The 25,044-nt window shown below is 40.8% G+C and overlaps 1 protein-coding gene across 4 annotated transcripts in view; it reads right to left on the bottom strand.

The window, feature by feature from the left end:
- Positions 1-25,044, bottom strand: part of SOBP (sine oculis binding protein homolog) — a 141,686-nt gene that overhangs the window by 106,957 nt on the left and 9,685 nt on the right. For 2 of the 4 annotated variants that reach the window (XM_083731121.1, XM_083731123.1), the window contains exons 2-3: positions 16,121-16,259; positions 12,422-12,607 (exon numbers count right to left, since the gene is read on the bottom strand). In XM_083731121.1, coding sequence (XP_083587247.1) covers positions 12,422-12,607; positions 16,121-16,259 — 325 coding nt within the window. Of the gene's footprint in view, positions 1-12,421; positions 12,608-16,120; positions 16,260-22,822; positions 22,999-25,044 lie in introns of those variants that run through there. The other 2 variants (XM_083731124.1, XM_083731122.1) reach the window with 2 other exon arrangements.

The raw sequence follows: 25,044 nt of genomic DNA, 5'->3' as shown, positions 1-25,044 counted from the left end.
TCCAGACAGCCAGTTTTCTGTCACAGTTTCCTGCAAAGTTTCTGACCTAGTGAATTCGAAAGGATGATAAAACACATAATCTCTGTGCATAAAACACAAACTCTCATGGCTTTAAAGATGAAGAGCCTGATTAAATCTAAAAGCTCATTGTCAACATCGTGCAACTTTTATTGACAAATATAAATCACAACACAAATTGGGAGTGGGGAAAATGTTATTAAACTGGCAATATTTATTCTGTTGACATTAATCAAATGTGGCACATAGTTTTGAGTTATAGTAGCTGGGGAAAGGAGCCAAATGCCTTTAGTACAAATTAGTTAGCCAATAATTCTGCAGAATTATGACAGTGCTGCTACACAACAAATCCTTTGCTGTGGGAATGGGATGGTTTTATGACAGATTCTCTGAACCTTGAATTGTTCATAGTGCATGGACTACAAACTGGTTTAGTAATTAGTCTTTGGGGCATCTTTATAGCAATCAAACAGAGTACCAGCGTTGTAATCACTGTGGCAAACTGAGTTTGAAAACACAAGCTTGGGTTCCTAATGCTGCTTTCTTTGATACTGACCTGCTGAACTTCTTTTCTGAAAGTGGTTCAACATCAACTTACTTCTGAGCATGCATGTATATATATATATATATATATATATCTGTACTGGGAAGTTACTTTGCATATATGACATAAACACTGAACTTGTCATTCAAGGGCACATCCAGAGAGTCCTAATTCTAGGGATCCATTGTGCTATTTCAACAAATATAGATCTTATGGTTCAGACCTGGCTTCAGTCTACACTGGTTGACAAGGATTAAAACAATGCTACTTTAGTCTGTGCTCTCCAGAAGGTAGTTCCTAGATGATGCTGTAGCACTAACCGCCCAATGGAAAGGCACCCTGTTCCCTTGAAATGAAAGCACTACCTGAGTTTCCCCTGCATTTACTGATCCCAACCTTCCAACCAAACCAGCAAAACTATGCACTGCATGGGATCTCTGCCTGAGCCTGATGCTGGCTCTGGATGCCTATTGCCATTGTGCTCCTTTCTGCCTGCCTACTTCTTACCTGCCCTTTTAGTCCTGGTCCCATTGGCCTGTCTGAATTGCTCTTTGTGGATCTGAGCCTGTGCCAAGGTTCTACCTGTACCTGAACATAGCTTTCACTCAATACAGACTTGATCCCAATGATGTTCTGTGGGACCCTCTCCCTTGAACCTTCACCCCAAGTCCTGCCTAGCTGGCATGGGTTTTGCCTCTCACATTTTGATTTAAAGACATGGGGTTGGATCCATACCTGAGAGGTGTGGAATTTTTTGAATGCATCTGCAGGGGGAAGCGGGGAGGAGATAATATATGCCAATTTCTTGTTCCCTTGCAGCCTTCTATACCTCCTAGCAAAATAAAATCTGGGGGACTCTTTGGAACAATGTGGGAGATGGTGCTGGGGGTTACAGAAGCAAGGGCAAATTTGGCAAAAATTACTTCCCCTTACCACCAGTGGAGACTCCACTGAATCTTGATCTAGTGTATTCCCTTCACACACAAATACAGGAAAGAATACAATGTGTCTAGTTCTGATTTAAAAAACAATGTAAATAAAGGAATGCAACATGTATCGGAAAGCAAGCTATTCCTATGGATCATTAAGATCAACGCTGCAATTAGGATGGAGGGAATAACAATGAAAAAAATAATTTAATGAAAAAATACCAAAACACTAAGTACTTACTGTGTAGTATATCTATTAATGGCTGTGCTGCACTTTCCCCTGCACTCTGTGCTGCACTCTGATATAGTACAGACTTTGATGGCTGCATAAGATTTGGTGGGACTTGGGTGGCGCTGTGGTCTAAACCACTGAGCCTAGGGCTTGCTGATCAGAAGGTCGGCGGTTCGAATCCCCACAACAGGGTGAGCTCCCGTTGCTCGGTCCCTGCTCCTGCCAACCTAGCAGTTCGAAAGCACGTCAAAGTGCAAGTAGATAAATAGGTACCGCTCCGGCGGGAAGGTAAATGGCATTTCCGTGCACTGCTCTGGTTCGCCAGAAGCGGCTTAGTCATGCTGGCCACATGACCTGGAAGCTGTACGCCAGCTCCCTTGGCCAATAAAGCGAAATAAGCGCCACAACTCCAGAGTCATCCATGACTAGACCGAATGGTCAGGGGTCCCTTTACCATTACCTTTAAAGAATTGCACTACAGCTCTTGTCCTGGAACAGAATAGCAGCTCCTAACAAGAAGCTTCTGCAACTTTTCCACCAGTTTGGAAGGCTGCTGTACATCCTATGAGTCATTTGGCAATTAGAGTCATTAGAAAGTTTGTCATGGCTAGAGGAAATAGTAGTATGTCTGTGGATTGCATTCATATTATTCAGGTACTAAATATACAAAAACTGTTAAGTGGTCCTTGTGAAATATCCACTATTTCAGACAAGGAGAATGGAATGCAGAAGTTATGATCCTGCAGACCAACTATAATTTACATTCACATTTTGACTTGTTTCACCTTATGGAATGCATCAGATATGAGAAGCATACACAAAACACAAGCATTTTTCAAGATCTGGCTTCTAACTAAAACACACGCATTTGTTTTGTACTGAGGAAAGCAGGGTGACAGGTATCCTTTGTCAGATAACAGGATAACAGGGATGGGTTCAAGTGATGTCAGTCACTCAGACAGGCAACAGGATCAAAGTTCATTCTTTCTTTTCTTTACTGTGTTTCTACAATCTGCAACACTGTAGATACAGAATTCCATATATCTATAGTAAATTGACTCCCAGAAGGTGAACCCATCATTGATATATACAACAATGTCCTATATAATCAGAAGGTAACTTGCAGATGTTAGTAACCATGACTCACTATATCACAGCTGAATTATCTGAGGTAGTATCAGAAAGACCCTCTCCACAACTCCAGCCAGCTATCTCAATCACCTTTGCAGCATCCTTTCCATAGCAGTGCCTCACTGTATCAGCAGCCGCAGCAGCAGCCCATTTGGTACTGGTCAGCTGCATGAGTCATGCCTTCTCTTGTGGCTTTCCCTGTCGCCCATTAACAAACAGAATCAACTCCCTCCTTCTGTTGTTCTGAGTTTACCAGCATATACAAAAGATGGAAGCTTCCCCCCTCTATTATGCCTTGCTGAAAAGCAAAAAGAATGCTACAGTGGTCAGTAGCTAAGAGCAAGCTATGGGGTTCCCTTGGCTTGCAGCACAGTGAAGCACTTGTATAAATTGTTCCCTATAGGTGGGGCAGGGCAGGAAGAACAGCTGTTGCTAGGCAGAGTAAAAGACACTAGCAAGAGCCACTGAGACCAGAGCATGGATGGCTTTGCTTTGCTTTGCTTTACAGCCGTTTTATATTGGCAGCTCATTGACTTTTTAAGTGCCTCCTGTCTCATAACCATAGCTAAGAAGTTTGGGCATCATGCGAAGCAACGGTTGATATAAACCAGCTACAAATCTTGATCAATGAGCTCCCATTAACTCTAGTTAGTAAACCATAGTTAAGCTGTGTGCCTGCATTTGAACAATCAATTTTAGCTATGGTTAACTTAATAATGATTTATAACTAATGGGGCAGTGTGCTGTGTGAACAGGGCCATAACTAAAATAGCACTATCCACACAAAGGAGAGTAGTATCAGCTGGTTCAGCGGAACCCTTAGGTATGAAGAAATACAGAAAAATAACCTATGGGGATTTTTTAAATGCCAGAACAAACCAACAGAATGCTGAGTGTCTGCTGAGCGGTAGGAGGGAATAAAAGGCACAGGGATGGAACAGAGTATCATGGGAAATGGCAGCACTAACGGGCTGAACACGAACATGCCATACTGCAATATCTTGTTGCAGGCCCCCACTTGGTGGTTTCCTCCCCCTTCCTAAAAAACAACAAATATTAATTGGTACTAACATTTATAAGAACAAGTCTGGAATCTACACCAGAACTTAAGCAAACCTGAAGTTGTTTTGCCATTGCTACAAAGAAGTCACACTTTCCATGAAACATTGCCTTGAAAGTAACCAAATGCTCTGGGTGGGATTCAATGCCGTGGTCTTCTAGTCATTCCATCAGGTCAGGGTAGAAGAGAGGCAGTTTCCCCCCTGAATTTTTGCTACTCCAGCCTCAGGCTGGCACTGCAGAGAGGCTCAGATCAGACCTGTCTCCAGCTGCTTGGCTGACTTAGGATGCAGTGGACTTAGGATGCAGCTGTCTCCACCCTGACCTGATTCCATCCCATTTTAGGCCATTACACTAGCAGCAGCAATAGCCTATTCACTGCCACTACCTCATCAACAAGTTCAGCAGGGGCCCCAAGAATCTCTGTTGTATCCCCCTCCAGCATCATGGTAAAGATTGCTCTGCCCATCTCCTAAAATATCAATCTGCATGCTTTTATAGATCTAGTGAAGAAAAACATTCTTTACTGCTGGTATCTTTGTTGTGTACCTGGAATATGGAGCAACAAACTGGAAGGAGTGTGACTTTTCAGATCATGTGTCAATCACCCTCAAATCTTTATGTTAATACCCCCCACTCTGAGCTACTTGCTATTAAAGTAAAATCCTGCTAACGAGCTACCTCTTTTTCCTCAATGCTATAAAAAACGTATTTAGACCACCATGTGTTATAATTCAAACACAGTTTGGAAAACCATTTGTTGGAAAAACAAAACAATATCTGCACTTGTTTATCTCAATAAACATCTTAACTGTTGTAATTAGAGGAGGTGATATTATCAACACATTTATTATCCTTGCTGTCTAAGGACCAGAATGACTGTCTCTGCCATTCAAATAGCTAATAGATATTCAAGGAGTTCCATCTTGTGTTTTCTACTCCAGGGTTATGTCATTACAGGTGCAAGCAGTACTTCCCTCAACTGTTGTACAAACAGCACTTATACGTGTCTCCTTATGGTTTTCCAGCCTGTGTATGTTTCATAATGAACAATGCAATAAACATGGAGCGTTCACAGTGTTAAATCATGCTCCCAGTGGGAACAGTTTGAATAACAAGGTAAAATTATCACATTATAATAACTAAATATGCATCAGGCAAAAGCATGCTTCAATTAATCATCAAAAGTTTGCAGTGTCATTTTAAGTCTTAATTAAGAAGAACGTTTCGTTGCTTTCCCCCCTCCCTCTTTCAGTCTGAAGTGAATGAATAAAGCCAGTGGAAATCTAGTATAACTAAACTGTTCTCATATCCTCTCCCCACCCCCACCCTGGCTTTATTTTCCAAGAAGATTATCAGCAATGTGAAAGCTTTAGGCCTATGTTATATAGAGATGAGAAACTTTCAAATTCAAGAGCTTATCTCTGTTTGTTTGCTTTTAAGAAAACTGTTAAGAGCTCACAGGAATGAAGAATTTGGGTTTTTTTGTCTCCCTTTCTTAAAATCAGATATTGTTTTTGCCTTGTCAATTTTCAAGGTAGTAAATATTACAAGAAACATATTGACAGGTTTTGTAACGTTGCCTATTTCTGAGTTGTCTAGTATTTCCTGTTATATATTTGCCTTAAGGCTGTTTTCGTGTGGTAGTTTGACTAGCCCCCTTCATGGATCACTGCCTTGCCGTGGCGAAGGGGCTTGAAGAACTCAGAGAAGCTATGAACTATGCCGAGCAGGGCACCCAAGATGAACAGGTCATAGTGGAGAGTTTTGACCAAACGTGATCCACCTGGAGGAGGAACCGGCAAGCCACTCCAGTATCCCTGCCAAGAAAACTCCATGGACAAAGACAACAGGCATATAAAAGATATGACGCTGGAAGATGAGCCCCTCAGGTCGGAAGGCATCCAACATGCTACTGGGGAAGAGCGGAGGGCAAGTACAAGTAGATCCAGAGCTGATGAAGCGGCTGGGCCAAAGCCGAAAGGACGCTCAGTTGCCGATATGCCTGGAAGCGAAAGGAAAGTCCAATGCTGTAAAGAAAAATATTGCATAGGAACCTGGAATGTAAGAACCATGAACCTGGGTAAGTTGGAGGTGGTCAAAAATGAGATGGCAAGAATAAATATTGACATCCTGGGCATCAGTGAACTAAAATGGACGGGAATGGGTGAATTCAGTTCGGATGACCATCATATCTACTACTGTGGGCAAGAAACCCGTAAAAGAAATGGAGTGGCCCTCCATTTCAAAAGAGTGGCGAAAGCTGTACTGGGGTGCAATCTCAAAAATGATAGAATGATCTCGATACGAATCCAAGGCAGACCTTTTAACATCACAGTAATCCAAGTTTATGCACCAACTACTTGTGCTGAAGAAACTGAAATTGACCAATTCTATGAAGACTTACAAGACCTTATAGAAGTGACACCAAAGAAGGATGTTCTTCTCATTATAGGGGATTGGAATGCTAAAGTAGGGAGTCAAGAGATAAAAGGAACAACTGACAAGTTTGGCCTTGGAGATCAAAATGAAGCAGGGCAAAGGCTAATAGAGTTCTGTCAAGAGAACAAGCTGGTCATCACAAACACGCTTTTCCAACAACACAAGAGACGACTCTACACATGGACATCACCAGATGGGCAGCATCGAAATCAGATTGATTATATTCTCTGCAGCCAAAGATGGAGAAGCTCTATACAGTCAGCAAAAATAAGACCTGGAGCTGACTGTGGCTCAGATCATCAGCTTCTTATAGCAAAATTCAAGCTTAAACTGAAGAAAGTAGGAAAAACCACTGGGCCAGTAAGATACAGTCTAAGTCAAATCCCTTATGAATACACAGTGGAAGTGAGGAACAGGTTTCAGGATTTAGATTTGGTGGACAGAGTGCCTGAAGAACTATGGATGGAGGCTCGTAACATTATACAGGAGGCAGCAACGAAAACCATCCCAATGAAAAGGAAATGCAAGAAAGCAAAGTGGCTGTCCAATGAGGCCTTACAAATAGCGGGGGAGAGAAGGCAAGCAAACTGCGAGGGAGATGGTGAAAGATACAGGAAATTGAATGCAGATTTCCAAAGAATAGCAAGGAGAGACAAGAAGACCTTCTTAAACGAGCAATGCAAAGAAATAGAGGAAAGCAATAGAATGGGAAGAACCAGAGATCTGTTCAAGAAAATTGGAGATATGAAAGGAACATTTCGTACAAAGATTTCCATAATAAAGGACAAAAGTGGAAAGGACCTAACAGAAGCAGAAGACATCAAGAAGAGGTGGCAAGAATACACAGAGGAATTATATCAGAAAGAAATGGATGTCTCGTATACCCCAGGTAGTGTGGTTGCTGACCTTGAGCCAGACATCCTGGAAAGTGAAGTCAAATGGGCCTTAGAAAGCACTGCAAACAACAAGGCCAGTGGAAGTGATGGTATTCCAGCTGAACTATTTAAAATTTTTAAAGATGATGCTGTTAAGGTGCTACACTCAATATGCCAGCAAGTTTGGAAAACTCAGCAGTGGCCAGAAGATTGGAGAAGATCAGTCTACATCCCAATCCCAAAGAAGGGCAGTGCCAAAGAATGCTCCAACTACCGCACAATTGCACTCATTTCACACGCTAGCAAGGTTATGCTTAAAATTCTACAAGGAAGGCTCAAGCAGTATGTGGACCGAGAACTCCCAGAAGTGCAAGCTGGATTTAGAAGAGGCAGAGGAACCAGAGACCAAATTGCAAACATGCGCTGGATTATGGAGAAAGCTAGAGAGTTCCAGAAAGACATCTACTTCTGCTTCATTGACTATGCAAAAGCCTTTGACTGTGTCGACCACGGCAAACTATGGCAAGTTCTTAAAGAAATGGGAGTGCCAGATCACCTCATCTGTCTCCTGAGAAATCTCTATGTGGGACAAGAAGCTACAGTTAGAACTGGATATGGAACAACTGATTGGTTCAAAATTGGGAAAGGAGTACGACAAGGCTGTATTTTGTCTCCCTGCTTATTTAACTTATATGCAGAATTCATCATGCGAAAGGCGGGGCTGGATGAATCCCTAGCCGGAATTAAGATTGCCGGAAGAAATATCAACAACCTCAGATATGCAGATGACACAACCTTGATGGCAGAAAGTGAGGAGGAATTAAAGAATCTTTTAATGAGGGTGAAAGAGGAGAGCGCAAAATATGGTCTGAAGCTCAACATCAAAAAAACGAAGATCATGGCCACTGGTCCCATCACCTCCTGGCAAATAGAAGGGGAAGAAATGGAGGTAGTGAGAGATTTTACTTTCTTGGGCTCAATGATCACTGCAGATGGTGACAGCAGCCACGAAATTAAAAGACGCCTGCTTCTTGGGAGAAGGGCAATGACAGGCCTAGACAGCATCTTGAGAAGTAGAGACATCACCTTGCCAACAAAGGTTCGTATAGTTAAAGCTATGGTTTTCCCAGTAGTGATGTATGGAAGTGAGAGCTGGACCATAAAGAAGGCTGATCGCCGAAGAATTGATGCTTTTGAATTATGGTGCTGGAGGAGACTCTTGAGAGTCCCATGGACTGCAAGAAGATCAAACCTCTCCATACTGAAGGAAATCAACCCTGAGTGCTCACTGGAAGGACAGATTGTGAAGCTGAGGCTCCAGTACTTTGGCCACCTCATGAGAAGAGAAGACTCCCTGGAGAAGACCCTGATGTTGGGAAAGATGGAGGGCACAAGGAGAAGGGGACGGCAGAGGACGAGATGGTTGGATAGTGTTTTCGAGGTTACCAGCATGAGTTTGATCAAACTGCGGGAGGCAGTGGAGGACAGAGGTGCCTGGCGTTCTCTGGTCCATGGGGTGACGAAGAGTCGGACACGACTAAATGGCTAAACAACAACAAGTTTGACTAGCCACCAACAGACAGCTCTGCACACTACAGAATGATGGGAGCCATCTCATCACAGCAGCAGATGAGGGAGTAAGCAGCAGTGGGCAGCCCAGGCAAGCCACAGAGGAACAGTCACAACAGGCCAGAGCATCTTCTCAGCTGCTATCCCACTCTGCTGCCACCACTGCAGGCCACCTTACTGATGTTTTCTCAGCCTCAGCAGCATATGGCAAGCAGGAGGGGGCAAGGGGTGCCAAACAGTTCCTCTTATCCCTCCTTAACTCCCCATCACCAAACGTATTTCTCTCCCTGGGCTCACTTCAGGTGTTGGAGACAAGACTGAAGGAAAAATGGCACCAGGAACTATTGCAGGGAGGTAAACTGCCAGTCCAGGAGGGGTGGGATTTAGTACCTTCTGCCTATGCAGGAGGAAGAACCACATCTTCTGCCACTGCATCTGTACTTTGGACCCAGATCTCCTAGATTTAAATCTAGTTCTTCATATTTATTTATTTGTTAGATTATTTATATAAACAAAAGGTCTCAGGGTAGGTCGCAGCAAGTTAAATAAAAAGCAACATCAAGATAATAAAATCATCAAAGCTCAGCAAAAGAAACTGTATGTGAGACAGCCTTCAGCTTTTGTCTCACTGCTCTTTCAAATTCAGTGGCTGCGTAAAATGTCTTGAACTGGCATCTAAAGACAAACAGTGTGGGCGCTAGTCAAATTTCAAGGGGCAGTTAGTTCCAAAGCCCTTTGGTACTGCCATGGCTCTCCTACACAAATCTCAACTTCTATGTAAGAATATACAGAGAAAGACACTCAAGCATTGCTCATTAATTCCCACCCGCCTCATTCCTATCTTCCTGCTTTTTATATTTCCCCTTTTTTACCAGTATGCCAACCTGAATTTCACCTATATAGCTGACAAGATTGGTACATTGTATGATTCCTAATTTCTTTCACAAAGCATTAACAATGTTCTTTACTACATGTTGAGTCTATATTAGGTCTATTTCTCCCTTCAATTAAGTCAATAGAGTGCAACAAAACTCCGAACAACTTAAACAGATACACATTTGAGCCTGCTGTTATATAAATTCAGCAATTACTGGAATGTATACAACAGTAAATAATAACATAGCAATTAAACACCCTACTGTAGCCATAACAGTTACTTTTGCAGTTTATGAAAAACAGCACCCAATACAAATGAATCATACATCATATAAACTTCAAGAAATGCCACATGGGAGAGAATTGCTCCAGATAAGAATGTCACAAAAATATAAAACATTTCAGCACAGTGTCTCTAGGGCATATATATTTGATCATATCAAGACTTTCAGAGGCAATAGACAGGATTTCAATCTGAACTGAAACACAGTTTTCCCTAGATGAGTTCATCAACATGACAGGCACATGATATTAATATCACTACTACGGTTGTTTAGTTACACGCTTGATATTAATCCTGATAATCTTCCTTTATATTACTTAAATACTTTCAGACATTCTTTAATGCACTCTACCGCTGAAACACCCAACTGAGGTGAATAGAACTCATACCAATCAATCACTTAAACATTTACTGTATGAATGCATAATTCATTTGATTAAAAGAAATCGCATGGAATTTGCAGGACATTATAATCTCACACGTAACCTCAGGGAAGTTAATAAATACGGATGTGGTTACTATTGCTCAGATCTGAAGAGGTATCCCAAGCAAAGCCTTCATACAACCTGTCTGCCATATTAGGCTGCAATTGAGGCTAGCCACACAACCGTTAATTATGTGCATCAACTTTCAGCGTAAGTTGTTGGGTTTTATTCCAAACCTGATGGAGAGGTGACTAGAGGAGCTGCAGCTTGTAGGAGTTAGGTGTAACATTACTCAAAAAGGCACAGGATTCTTCTACATGTCTGGATCTATTGTTCCTAGATGAGGACCACGTGGCCAAAATTAATCACTTTTATGCAGCATGGATTTCAATGAGAGAATTAAGTTTGTGCTGTGATCTCTGTAATTGAAATCTATGACACCTAAAACTGCACAGCTTTCACAAATTATTCCTGTTGGACCATAGGAATACATTTATATTAATTATATTATATTATATTATATTATATTATATTATATTATATTATATTATATTATATTATATTATATTATATTATACTAAACAGATCATTGATCCATCTAGCTCAATATTGTCTACACTGTCTGGCAGTAGTTCTCCAGAGTTTCAGATTGGGAGATTTCAGAGTCCTACAAGGCGATATGATGGATTGGATTTGGGACCACGGATTTATTTTAAAATATTTACAAACTGTTTTATACTTAAAAACTGCAAAGTGGTGTGCAAGTATAAATCATAAATACAAAACGAAACATAGGTTTGTGCAACTTTTCTGTGCTGTGGCTAAAATAATGCTGCTAATGATTCAGGGTAATTTTACTCCTCCTCTGGTCAAATCATGATGTCAACATCCCCTACCCCAGAGCTGGAGCAGGACACCAACAAAGCCACATGTCTCACCTTTAAGCAGAGCTTCATTTAACCCTTAAAAAAATGATATACTGCTTTACTTGGGAGAGGAGGGGCCTCCTCTTTATAACTCTGCAGGAGGTATTAGGGACAGCTTCACCTTTGCCCATTGGAGGGCATCATTTTGCAACACAAACAAGTACAGTGAAAAGTAGCTCACTGAGGTGAAGCTGCCAATGTTTTAAAAAATGTACAAGCAAGAATACACACCACTCAGAAACATCTTAATTATTTTAAGATAAGACCGAGCAAGAGACTAACCCCCTGTTCTCCCCTTGAAAATACGAAACTAATAGGGATTTTGAAGTTTTAGTTGGCATAATATAAAGGTATTACCCTAATATGGATTATGGAGCAAAGTGAATCCCCACAAAAGCCCCTGAACTCTGGAGGGGCTTCTGTGCCAGCAAATTTTATTTGCTTCTGGGGGGGGAGCTTATACCCATTTTTTAATAAGAGTATATGAGGAACACAAAGCTTTGTTTTATACTGAGTGGCTTGGAACCTGAATTACAGATCAAAATGAACAGAGCAACTCAGAAATAGCTTCAGATTTTCTAAAAGCACAGATACAAGATGAATCTTGGGGCCCTTGCATATCCCTAACAAACACACCACACCTTGACAAGTATCACTACTCTGAAAAGGCTGGGGTGAACAAAGACATTTTTAGAAAATGCTGGCTGCTAAAATATACTATATATCCCACTGTGTTGAAATCATTACCCATCCAAGTTAGTTTCACGTAAGTCCCATTGAAATCAGTGGGATAATTCAGTCATTACTTAGACTGCAATCCTAAGCATATCTACTCATAAGTAAGTCATAAGTGATGCTATTCCCCAATAAGTGGGTTAGGATTGCAGCCCTAGTTCCCATGGGAATCAATGGGATCTAAGTGCAACTAATTTAGTTTGGCTCTAATCCAATGACTTTTTAAAAGCACTTAGCGAGAGAAACTGTTAAGGGTTTCCATGTTTCTGCAATTCTTGATCAATCATTTATAATTGTAAATAGAATATTTTATAAGGAAGCAGTATCTAACAAGAACAGAACTTCTGCCCGAGGTCATTACAAATTAAGTAATTTACCTGCTGGTGGCTTTATGAAAGGTGGTGGAATTAATGGTACAATAATGGGTACATTCCCATGCTCCTTCAATCCTGCTGGTGAGTCTGAGAGTCCATTTCCTGTGGTAAGCCCCGGATAGCCTGCGTTTATGTTGTAGGATGAAATAACACTGTCTTCAGGTAATTTTGTTTTTGGCAAAGAATTTTCTGTTTAAAAAAAAACAGAATACATATAAACATATAACATATAAAAACTGCTAATCAGATATACTTACTTGGGGACCAACTAACTCAGCATGCCTTCCTTTTGGCCATGTGGCTTGTGGTGTGAAGAATGCAACCATTTGCAAACTAATACATAGTGATTACAGTGGTACCTTGGGTTACAGATGCTTCAGGTTACAGACGCTTCAGGTTACAGACTCTGCTAACCTAGAAATAGTACCGTGGGTTAAGAACTTTGCTTCAGGATGAGAACAGAAATCGTAAGGCGGCAGTGCGGCAGCAGCGGCAGGCCCCACTAGCTAAAGTGGTACCTCAGGTTAAGAACAGTTTCAGCTTAAGAACGGACCTCCAGAACGAATTAAGTTCTTAACCCGAGGTACCACTGTATTCTGAGATACTGAGGCATGTGAGGGACTAATTCCTCCCTACCCTTCATTAGCTGGAGGTGGCCAATTTGATGCCTTCCAAGTGTTGTTGAACTCCAACTCCCATCAGCCCCAGCCATCACAGCCAGTTATCAGGGATGATAGGAGTTGTGGTCCAGCAACATCTAAACAGCACCACACTGGCTAACCCTGAAACATGTCATGTCATTAGAATATGACATTTTATTTGTACTTCTGTTGTATCATGTGGCATTTGCAACCACTAATAAATCAGGCAGGATATATATATATGCCCTTTGAACTTTTTGTCCCTCCTGCTAGGTCTCTGTGGTGTTTGCAGAGTCACTTACTGGCAGCTATCCTCTCAATCTGTGCCACTGAGCTACTCTTCCTGTCCTACTTCCCCAACTCTCCTATACAGTAGTGTTCTGCACATATCCTTTTACAACTTTAATAAAAGAGAACTATTTTTAAAGTGAATATGCACAGTTTTAAAACCCTCATCTAACTCCTTGAATTCAATTATAATCTTTTAGGTGGTGGTCTCTGTATCTGTCAACCTACCAGAGTCTTAAATCGGTTATAATACGTAGTTAGTTATACTTCTCTGTTGATATATTTTGCATCTCAAGGAGCATGGAATGAGATGATCTGTCTCCTATTCACTTGTGGGGAGGGAGGGGAAGAGAATCTGGGCCCTCTCCAACTTGAGCAAGATCTTCTGCTTCCCGAAACTGCCTCCTTTCATTCTGTCCTGCTGGTTCTGAGTCTGCTACAGCTCAATAGTTTCAACACAAATGTCTTCTCAAGACTTGGAACCTCTGGGTCACCACATCAAATAAGTGTATGCTCTTCTGAATTAGGACCTCCGCTTTCCTGTCACTCTATTGGCTTTATCCAGACATGCTCATCCATGTGTACTTTGGGTAGGTCCTTCAGCTGGCTGGTTGTAGTAACAAGCCTTTCTTCATTTCTGTTCTGCTATAAGTTTAGCTCACCTGTTGTGGCCCTCTGGCTGTAGTATAGACAGCAAAGTCTTTCTCCTTTGACCCATCAATCCCTTTGCTGGACTCCTATCTAAGACTAGCAAAGTTGTGTTCCAGAGATCCAGAATGGCTAAATATGGATCAATTCCCATTTTTCTGGCTTTGGTCAAAATTCTCTTAACCATTTTGATGGCTGATTCAGCCTTTCCATTGCTTTGGGAATAGACATGTGAATGCTACAAACTCTTCTATCACAAATTGTGGCCCCTTATCCAAGACTACAGTATCTACTACAGTATTCCAAAGCAAGACGAACAGCTCTTTAGCATCTTCATGACTGTCTGAGGTTTAATATCTAGCACTGAAGACCTCCAGAAAACTGGAATAACTGTTGACCATTATCAATAATCCTTCTCTTACCATGTTCAAACTGTAGACCTACTTCCCCCCACCCCACTTGGCTTGGTACTTTTGTTGCCTGTTCCCAGGTGAGTTACAAATTTCACATGGTTCTCTGCCCCTCCTTGTTTCACATATATTGACACATTTTCCACCACTGATAGTCAGTAGCATGGAGTGGCATTAAGGAAACCTAGTAAATTATGACACCATGTTATGAGTTACGTTTTACAGGCAGACCGAACAGAAGGGATCAAGGACATCGAAGTGTGGTAGCCATCTTTAGCAGGAGCACACATTTACCATAATGCCTATTTTGGCCCAAAATCTCACTAAATCAATTGGTACTTATTTGCTAGTATATGTACTTAGATTTTTAGCCTTAATTAGAATCATCATTCAACAAAACACTGAAGTAAAACCAGTCTTTAAATGTAATAAATTCTTTAAATGTTTTCAGTCACACCTTAACTATACCTTAACCAAGCTTGGATCCCTATCTACAGAATACAAAAACAAATATACATACTTAATCCACTGGCATTAACATTACCATATAACATTACCGTATATCAGATATTAATAACTAAAGGTAGCAATAAAATATTATTTCAGGGAAAATAGAATTCCTTAGTACATGCACTCATTTTTGTATTCCTTTTATTTCCCTTTAACTTGGATTCAGCTTGCGGCAATTCATTACAATTGCTTTTGCACTTGTCTTTATGACTCTACTCTTAAAATGAGCTCTCACTTTGAATCATAAAAACCATTTATTTTTTCTGTGTGTATTCTGTAAAATGAATACTGCTTCCAAGGTGTCCAGTGTCTTCATTTGTAACATGAAACACATAACATGGACCATATGTTCATAATGATATAATTTAAACTGGATGAAATATTCTTTATGAAAACTGTTTTCTGCAGATAAAGTTTCTGAGTTACTTTATTGATTTTATGTGGATGATGACCTCATTAAAACTAAAAATTGTGAAAAGTGCATGTATTTTTGTTACTCCTTTTCAACACACACACATACTTATAGAATGTTAAATACTGCCCACAATATCAATAATTAGTGCTGAGCCAAAATTATTGGCTTGGTGATCTTACAGTGCAAAAGTGGGGGAGGGATTCATATGAATGTGAAATGTGCCCAGAAAAAAACTCCACATGTGCCTTTAAATTCTCTTACCTGTGGCAGTCTGCAACCACCACAGCCACAGAAGCAGAGAGGTGTAGTGCAGATTGCCATAGAAGGGAAGTTACCAGACTGAAGAAATGAAGAGCACAGCCATATGTGCTGGTGAACACCAAGCATTCTACGTTAATGATTACTGCTGCTGGTCAAAACCTTTAAAAGCACAGCCTGGCCACATGGAACAGACCAAACAGACACTACAAAAGGTCTACTTCAATGCCCAACATTGGGCAAGTGAGTATTGTCTTAGTGACTAAAATATAGGCCCCCAACAGGTCGATCTCTAAATGCAAACAACAGAAGGTGCCCCCAATGGGGGAGAAAAACCTGAGGCAAGAGATTCAAAATGTCACCTACTGGTCCTCTTTTCCATCTCTCTACCATTTACTTACTGCCATCTACAAAGGATCTGGCTGGGGAAGTGTTATCTGCTGCTGCAGCAATCAATAATTACTCTTTTTTTACTGATAAAATAAACAAGAAAACTAACATATTTGATCAAAGGGACATTAAATGTCATTACCTTTGAGAACAGAAATGTGCTGTCGGCTCTCCCCATCTGCGGGGTAGTTCCTGAATTCAATATCTTCTCCATCTTTTAATTCAACCTTATCATAACCATACCAGCCAAGGAGCTCATTCATGGTGTTTTCTGCAAAGTTCTGAAAGAGAAGAATTGCCTATTTATTTATGCAATCAATAATCATTTGGAACTTAGAGATGAATGCATAAATCGAAATCTATTTGCACCGTACCGTGAAATAGCAGGTTTGTCCCACCTCTTCTAGACTAATGTTCATTTATCAAGTCACGTACACAGACTGTAATGCATTTAAATCTTTGACTGACACATGTAATTATGACAGACCTTCACAAATTTGCAATTTAAGGAAAAATATGAGGGGGAAGAGAGCTATTTATCATTTTTTGTACAAGAATTGATAGTCAGTGATATTTTTAGCACATATTTTTTCCACAGCATTTTATATCCCGTGCTACCATAAAATGTTTTAAAGTGCCTCAAGAAAGCGGCCAAAGAACAATGACTGATTTACTAGTGCCTGAGAAACAATTCAGCTATGTTACAGCCATTCAAATTGGCTACCCTAAGGATGACACAGAAGGGGATGAAATACAGGCTTCTCCGCTTGCTGGTGGGGCCCTCAGTACCTCCCCCCCCCCTGGGCCCCCCCTCGAGGGTGTAGGTTTCCCATGCAATACTTTTTACAAAAATAATGGAAGTATTAATTAAGAGAGATTGATCTAACACTGGAAAAAGCAATTCAAACATGTCACAGGCAGCAGAAATGGCATAGAATACATGGACATTCCGATAAACAGCAGCACAGTACAGTAGAGCAAGCAACAGTGAATGTAATCAGGAAGAGATGAGCATTTTGAGTACAAAGCCAGTAAAGGCAGAAACAATTAATTACAAAAACAGTGAAAGAGATAAAGCAACAATATGAGATTAAAAGGTGCCAGTGTTTGTATAATCTGCAGCAGATGTAACCATATTTTTTTTCAAAATATGCCTTGGAAAGTGCATATGCTGGCTGCAGAAGGATACTTTGTAAGCAAATAATGATTTTAAAATGCAATCACAAAAGAGACCCCAAAACACAAAAGACTGAACCATTAACTTAACCACTAATGGCAAGTATATGGCAGATGCAGGAATACAGTACAGGCAAATCTAATGCTCCAAACAAATATACAGTACAGAGCTATAAGTAAATACTAAATAGTCAAAAGTGTCTTTAAAATATTTAATTAAGGAAGAATCCCAGTTTCAGGAGACTGTGCTCTGACCGTTACATACAACGGAGGGAAAGAAAATGCCGACACTTGCACAGTAGCCAGAAGAAAACATCAGTCACAGACCTAAAGACTTGCGAAGACCTTAGTTCTGTGAAGAATTTTTTTGAAACCTGTACTTAATTACTGGTCAAGGATGTCTTTCAGTGAATTCCAAAATATGATTTTATGAAGATGTGGTACCAGTGATGCATGGCATGCGGATTATGCACTCACTACTACTCAAAGGTGACTATGAGGTGCAGCGCTCATCTCACTTTTCAGGCAGAGGGAGCCAGCATTTGTCCGCAAACAGCTTCCTGGATCCTGTGGCCAGCGTGACTAAACTGGTTCTGGCGCAATGGAACGCCGTTTAACTTCCTGCCACAGCGGTACCTATTTATCAACCTGCACTGGTGTGCTTTCGAATTGCTAGGTTGGCAGAAGCTGGGACAGAGCAATGGGAGCTCACCCTGTTGTGGGGATTCGAACCACCGGCCTTCTGATCGGCAAGCCGATCAGGCTCAGTAACTGAGAAGGGAATGCTGGCCCTGGCCACTAGGTTTATGATTTTCTTTATTATCACAGCTTCAGTGATGAAACTGCAGTCCATCAAAATACACTCTGGATGATTAGGATGACAAAGGGCTGTAGGGTGGAGAAGAAGAAGAGGAAGTCTGATTGCACAAGCTTACATAAGGTTGCATTTCAATCACTTTCTAGAGAACTTGTTCCACCTATAAATGCTCAATCTGATAAATCAGAACAAATATCAAACATTCATATAAACCAAATAAAGGCTTATCGCCCCATTTCCCCAAATTTATATCACAGATAGAACTGAGATCATCAGAGATTAAATGCTACTCTCAGTTATACAAGAAATAAATAGGGGCTTGCTTTCTACTTTTTACGTTACTCTAAATATATATTTAAAGCAATAGGTTATGTGTCCCAAGAAATCAGTCATAAGAACATACACATATTACAATAATTACCTATTGGACATCTCAGTGGTATTTGTAAAAGCCACACAAATTGTGGTCCCCACGGTCATGAGGAAGAAAATACTACGCCATGTGCATGGACGTGTAAGAATGACCACATCTCACAAGAGAGCTAAAGTAATTGTATTCTGGTCACAGATTAGCAGATCTATTTGTGAGGAATTGTAGAAGGTGTAAGCAATGCCAAGATTTTCACAGGAAAAAAGCAATACCACATGAACAACTAGCAATTCATTAGGATAAAACTGAAATTGATTTGTTTAACCTAACAGGACTTAAACATCTGTTGGCAATGGACTGAGTACTTTATAAATTTTCCAATATAGCCACTTTTGTACCCAATGCTGTTTGTCCATAGATGGAAGGAATCTGTCAGTGGAACAGTGAAGGGAGGGAGGCCTGTGTAAAGCACCTGGTACCCGGCGGGGGCCAGCTTAACACACCTGGGGCTAGTGTACCCAGCTGTGCCCCACATGGGCCTGGAGGAAGACAATTGTGTACCCCACAATGTCCCCCTAAATCTGCTCCATAAGGTTTCTCAACTGTCTAAGCATATTTAGGGGCCTGTGGGGGAGAGGGAACCTAAAATGTATTTCCTTCTTCATTCCATTGATGGTTTTCTTCCATTAGTTAAAGAACAGCATTGAATGCCACTCACAGGTAGACACCACACAGCAAAATATTGTTTGTACTTCTACAAACCCTGGGGTTTCCCCAACCATAGTAATACCTTCTCCTTGTTTCTCAGTAGCCCCACTTCAGCTGCAGCCATGCTGGTACTCAGCCGATAACTTCACTATTAGAAGGAGTGATGCAAAAATCACTAGGAACCCAGAAAGTTAATAGAAATGTAATAACCTTTAGCATATAGACCATTAGGCAGGGCAGCTCCTCAACATAAATTTTGTTCATTGTTTCATTGAAATAAACATAGGCTGTAAGATAGTTGTACCACTGTGCTCACCCTCCATATTTATCTGGTGTGATTACTGGTAACTTCCTATAGGCCTGTTTTGAAGCTAGTTCTGTACTGACTCAGCAAAAAGAGGACATAGCTCAAGAAAAGGCCCATTCATGTCCAAAAACTTTAAGCACTGTTTTCTCCAGATGTTCTACAGTTAATAAAGCATATGTCCTTAACTGACCTCCTTCATTGAGAAAACAATATCAATCCCAGGATTTCAGCAGGAATAACATGCTATAAGGGTACACAGTAAATTACTATTTATGGCTCAGCCTAAAGCCTTGGGATACTGTAAGAAATTAATCTTCCTATGGTGTAATCTACTCTGAACCCTCAAGAAAGGGAGGAGGACCACACTTAATAAAGCTGTTTCTTAAAACAAGTATTAACATTTAATTTTATTTATTAAACAAAATGTATATACTGCTTGCTTGCTTAAAATGGCCTTCTAAGCAGTTTGCAACAACACAGAATAAAACATTGAAAGTTATTGATTAAAAAACAGTTAATATCTGTATTTAAAATATTCAAAGGGTGATAACAATCTGCAGTGGCTTAAAACAACAACAACATGTAATTTCTACATGTCTGGATAAGTTTGTCTAAGCAAAAATGTTTTATGCAGGCACCAAAGAGTAAAACATAGGTGCCTGTCTGCCTGATGTCAATAGGGTTGCCACACAAAAAGATAATCTCTCTGCTCTTGTAAGAAATCTACGTGGCGCCTGTAACAGTATTGGTTCCATAGATCAAAGTGGCTGAGGAGTGGACATATATGGACTAAGGCAATCCGGCAAGTAAACTGGTCCCGAGCTCTTTTATATGCTAATAGTAACACCTTGAACTTGTCCTGGTAGTAAATGGGCAACCAGTGCAAATCTCTGAGCAAAGGTGTTACATTCTGACAGTGTCACTCCTGGCAGCAACCGTGCTGCAGCATTCTGCATTAATTGCAGCTCCAGATGAAGCACAAAGGAGTGCATTGCAACAGTCCAACTCAGTTTACTACAATCATACATTGGCCTGAAGACACTTTCCTGCTGCAGTTTTGGAGCTGTAAATGCATGCCAAATCTTAGCTCATGAGTAGCCTCATTAACATTACTGACACCATGCAGATTCTTAACATTAAACGTATATTTAGGAACATTGCATGGCCAAGGCTGCAGTTGTTGAAAGACAAAGTTTACACATAACTACATAAAGCAGATGTATAAAATAAATACAAATTGTAATCTACCATCAGCAACACTTTTAGCAGTAAGGTAAAGAACCCTTTTGCTTAAACAATTAACAGCCCTCTCACCACTATTCTGTGACGTGCAAACTTTCCCCAGAGTGTCTCTTTCAATGTTCTTGTACAACTTAAAAATTTAAATTGTGCTAATCAGTGAATACAGGCAACACCTAATCACATGATAAGGTTTTCCACCATGTGGTTGCTTGTATACACACAAAGGTGGTATGTATCTTCATGGTTAAATTCATATTTCTTTTCCGAGTGTGGTTATGTATTCTGAAATATTTTAATCAGGAGTGGAGTACCTTTTTCAATCTGAGGATCACATCCTGCATGCACAGTCTTCCAGGGGCTGTGCAGCAGTAGTGGGTATGGCCAAAGGGGGAAATGGGTGGAGCTACAGGAAAAGGAGGTGGGGCAGTAGACATGACTCTTACCTATGTACTATAGGCTAGATTCCACCCAGGCAAACACCAGAGGTTTCTAAACACCCATGCCCATTTCTCCATCCAGGTAAGCAAGTGAAATTATCACAGTCCAAGGACACATTCCACCCACACCAAATTACTCAAGGAAGAAGTGGGGCAGGACTGTTGGGGGGGGGCTGGGAAGAAGGGGCATGGCCAGGGGAGAATCCCAAAGGCTGGATACAGAGGCCTTGAGGATCGCGTTTGGCACCCAGAACTGAGGTTCCCCAGCCCTGATTTAAATGCATTCTGTTTACTGAGGTTTTGCTGAGGAGCATTTTTTAAAAAATGATAAACTTTACAGTCATGCCTCTGAAGTTACTGTACCCTTTGTGAACATTATTGGGAGGGGAGAGTTGCCTTAGATCTTTTCGTTGCAATTGTGGTTTGCTCACATGTACATACAGGCAGTGACCATTTTTGGCACATCCGATTTGTGCACAACCGCACACGCATGCATTGCACCACACCCAGAAGTGACCCAAAAACATCATAAAAAAGGATGGGGTGGAACAGGGTGTTTGCAGGCTTTTTCAGTGGTGTTTCAAATATACGCAATTGCACTTAAACATGCAGTGCCTTGGAACATAACCCCCACATAAATTGGGAGTTGCCTATACCACAATGGAAACAAATTAAGATTAAAAGAAAAACTAAAATGATGTTCATTTTGCTCTTAAAATCCAGTAAAGGACTTCACAGATTTAAAAGCAACACAATCTCCTTTTTTTAAAAAGAAAGAAAGAAAGAAAGCAGAGATTAGAACAGATTAACCATCAGTTTCCCTAAACAAAGAACTAGGAAACAGTGATAAAAGACTGCAGAAATGCACAGAGGAACAGGTAGAGCCTTCACTCCTTAGCAACAGAACTTGTCAGCAATCAGGAATGGAGCAACAGCCACTACAGAATAGTCCAAAACCAGCCATGGTCACCTGTACTGCTTTATATTAGTATACAGTACATTTAAAAAGTGGACAGACTTGATCACATTTGCCATATGATAAATAAATTGTCTGCATTCAACCAATGAAATAAGAAACAAATAAGAAAATCTACATGACTATTACTTATGGTTAAACTTTTATTTACAAAAATAAATGTTGATACTAGGTATAAAAGTAAGTTATGCCATTCATCACTGATGGTATCATAGTCATTGCCATAGAGGCTGTGGCAGTCACACCAGTGGTGGACTTTGGGCTCTCAAATTTTAGCAGCGCCCTGGGCAACACTAAAATTCAGTGCCCCCCCCCGCCTCTTGTGCTCTGTTCTATAGCATTGTTTTGGTGTCCCCTGCAGGGCTAAAGACAACCCCACCAGTCGCACTACCCTAAAACTGCATCACACAACCACATTTCACAGACTGTTCACAACCACAATAAAATGTGTTAGATGGCAGAACCACTGCATGTTCCTGAGGAACAAATTTCTGCTGTTCATGTTCTGAGAAGATGTGATGACTCCACATCATTAGTGCTAGCCTGAGAAAATGTGCCCAGAGTCTCCATGGAAAATTAGTAACAAAGGTATATTCCCTGGAAAGCTCTTCCATCTGACTGTAGTGTACTGTATGTAGAAAATACAGGTTAAAAGCCTGGCTCAACCAAGATAGTAGGATACCAGAAGCTTCTGATTCTGATTCAGTTTAATTGTAGTTTAGTGTGTTTAGATTGAACCCTAAACTGTGGTTAATCTTAACTGTGATTAGTTGAAACAAGCTAGCTTCAAACTATAGTTTATGACACGTACTTCTGATCTCCATGTAACTGCACCAGAGGACGGGCGAATGCATGAACCCAATGTTTGCTAAGTCTTCTTTAACCTGTCTTAGCATTACTTATGAATGCAAACACGATCCCTCAGCCAAAGCTGCCATGCAGAATAGCTGTGATGGTGCAATAGCCTTGTTCACATATAGCGCTAAGTCATGATTTGTTAAGCCAAAGTGTGGTTTGTTTGAACATCCAGCCTTAGCCCAGCAGATTAATCATGGATTGTTGCATGGCAACAAACAACAATGTGAAGTCATAGCTTTTTGGCTTACAAATTGTGACCTATTTTAACAAAGGCTTAGCACTGCATCTGAACCCAACAGACATGGGTTGCTTAAACATGGTTTGTTTGGCAACTCTACCAAAGACACTTACCAGCCTACAGATGCATGAGGCAAGAGCAGCTAGAAACCAGTGGACAAAAAGCTTTCTTTTTTGCCCCTCTGTGAAAGGAACAAACCGTATTTAAAACAAGCAATGGTTTAGCATATTGTGCAAATGCAGCCAACATGATACCCCCCCCACAACATCCTGCCATTCTTGGAGGAAGCTTGGGATTAAATATAATTATATATAGAAATCATATTATATCATTGGGACACCACTGTGGTAAAGCAATGTGCAATGAATTATGCTTAATGGATACTGCCAGGACCACAATATGGAAAGAAGTAATAGAATTAATACAAATTTAGTTAAAGCTTGGATGTGTGGATATAGAAAGTCCATTGAGAAAAAATATTTTAACGCAATATCTAAGAGCATAAGAAGAAGAGCTTGTGTCAGGGACTGGCAGTACTCCTAAGAGTGTGGGGTGGAGGCAGGGGACCAAGACAGTAACCCAGGAGAGGGGACCAGTGATATATGAGTTTGACAATGCCCGCAAGGTAGGAGCCCAGGGAGGGGGACAAGTCAGAGAAAGGTACACCAGATGTGACAGAAAAAGAAGAAGAGGCTTTTCAGCCAACAGACAGGTCAATAGACTCCCCACTTTCTCCCACACCGCTGTCTCCCAGGACCAGGAGGAGCTTCAACTGTGACACCATGGTCTCACTCCTGGTCTGTCACCTCCAGTTCAGACCCCACAAGCATATACGGTATATGAAATTAATTAACAGTTTCTGATACAACATACAAAATTGGTGTGGTGATATGCTTTCTGTGGTGGCTGAGAAATAAGTGGTGCTGGCAGGATAGTATAGGGTAGCCATGTTTCAAACAGGGAAAATCCGGACAGGAAAGTTGTTGGGAAATTACATTTTTTGAGCTTTTTTATGCAAAATCAGCAAAAATGGAACATGGGCTGCCATATGTCCGAACTTTGCCGGACATTTTTGCTGATTTTCGTCCAGACACTGCTAGAGACAACAGTATTCCAGATATGTCCAGGAAATTCCAGACATATGGAAACCCTAACTGAATAGTATAGAGTAGCATATCCATTATTGCCTCTTTTAGGACTACAAAAAAGAAGCAACAGCAGACAACTTAAACAAAATATTACAAAAATAGTTACATATTAAAATGTTGTTTTACTACTCATATATATAAATCAATATCAATTCGGTTTCCTTCCAACACACTCTTCCTTTTTTGACATGCATTCAGAAGGTTACCATTATTGCTATGATTAAGCATACTAAGATGTTATAGAAAGAAAAATAAGATATGCCATTCTGCCTGAGGAAAAGAAGAGAGAGAGAAAACAGAGGTGCTAAAACAAGAAGAGGGAAGGAGGAGGATTGGCTCTACCTTTAGGCTCACATGCTCAAGCAGCATGTTTTGGAGTAGCAAAAAATTATCAGTTGTTTATATTATTGCAGTCTTTCTACCAACATGGGAGAAATGCAATTTAATGGTATAGTCCTAGTGGTGCAGCAATAATGAAACTGCTAGCACATTTGCAAAGCTAAGCAGACTCCAGTATGGTTTCAAATTCGATGGAGGATCGCATGCTGAGCTTCCTGCATTGCAGTGGGTTGGACTAGATGTCCCTTGGGGTCCATCTTTTGCCTAAAGAACCAAAATGCGTTGTGGCTTTGGTAGGCAGAATGGATGAATAAGGGGAGCTGTTCAGCAGTAGAACAGACTCCCATGAGAGGTGGTGGACTCTCCTTCCTTAGAGGTTTTTAAGCCTAGAGGTTGGATAGCCATCTATTATGGATGCTTTAGCAGAGATTCCTGCATTGCAGAGGGCTG

Source organism: Podarcis gaigeae (genome assembly GCF_964106915.1).
Source record: "Podarcis gaigeae genome assembly, chromosome: 3".
NCBI lineage: Eukaryota > Metazoa > Chordata > Lepidosauria > Squamata > Lacertidae > Podarcis > Podarcis gaigeae.
This window is presented reverse-complemented; position numbering and strand designations above follow the sequence as displayed.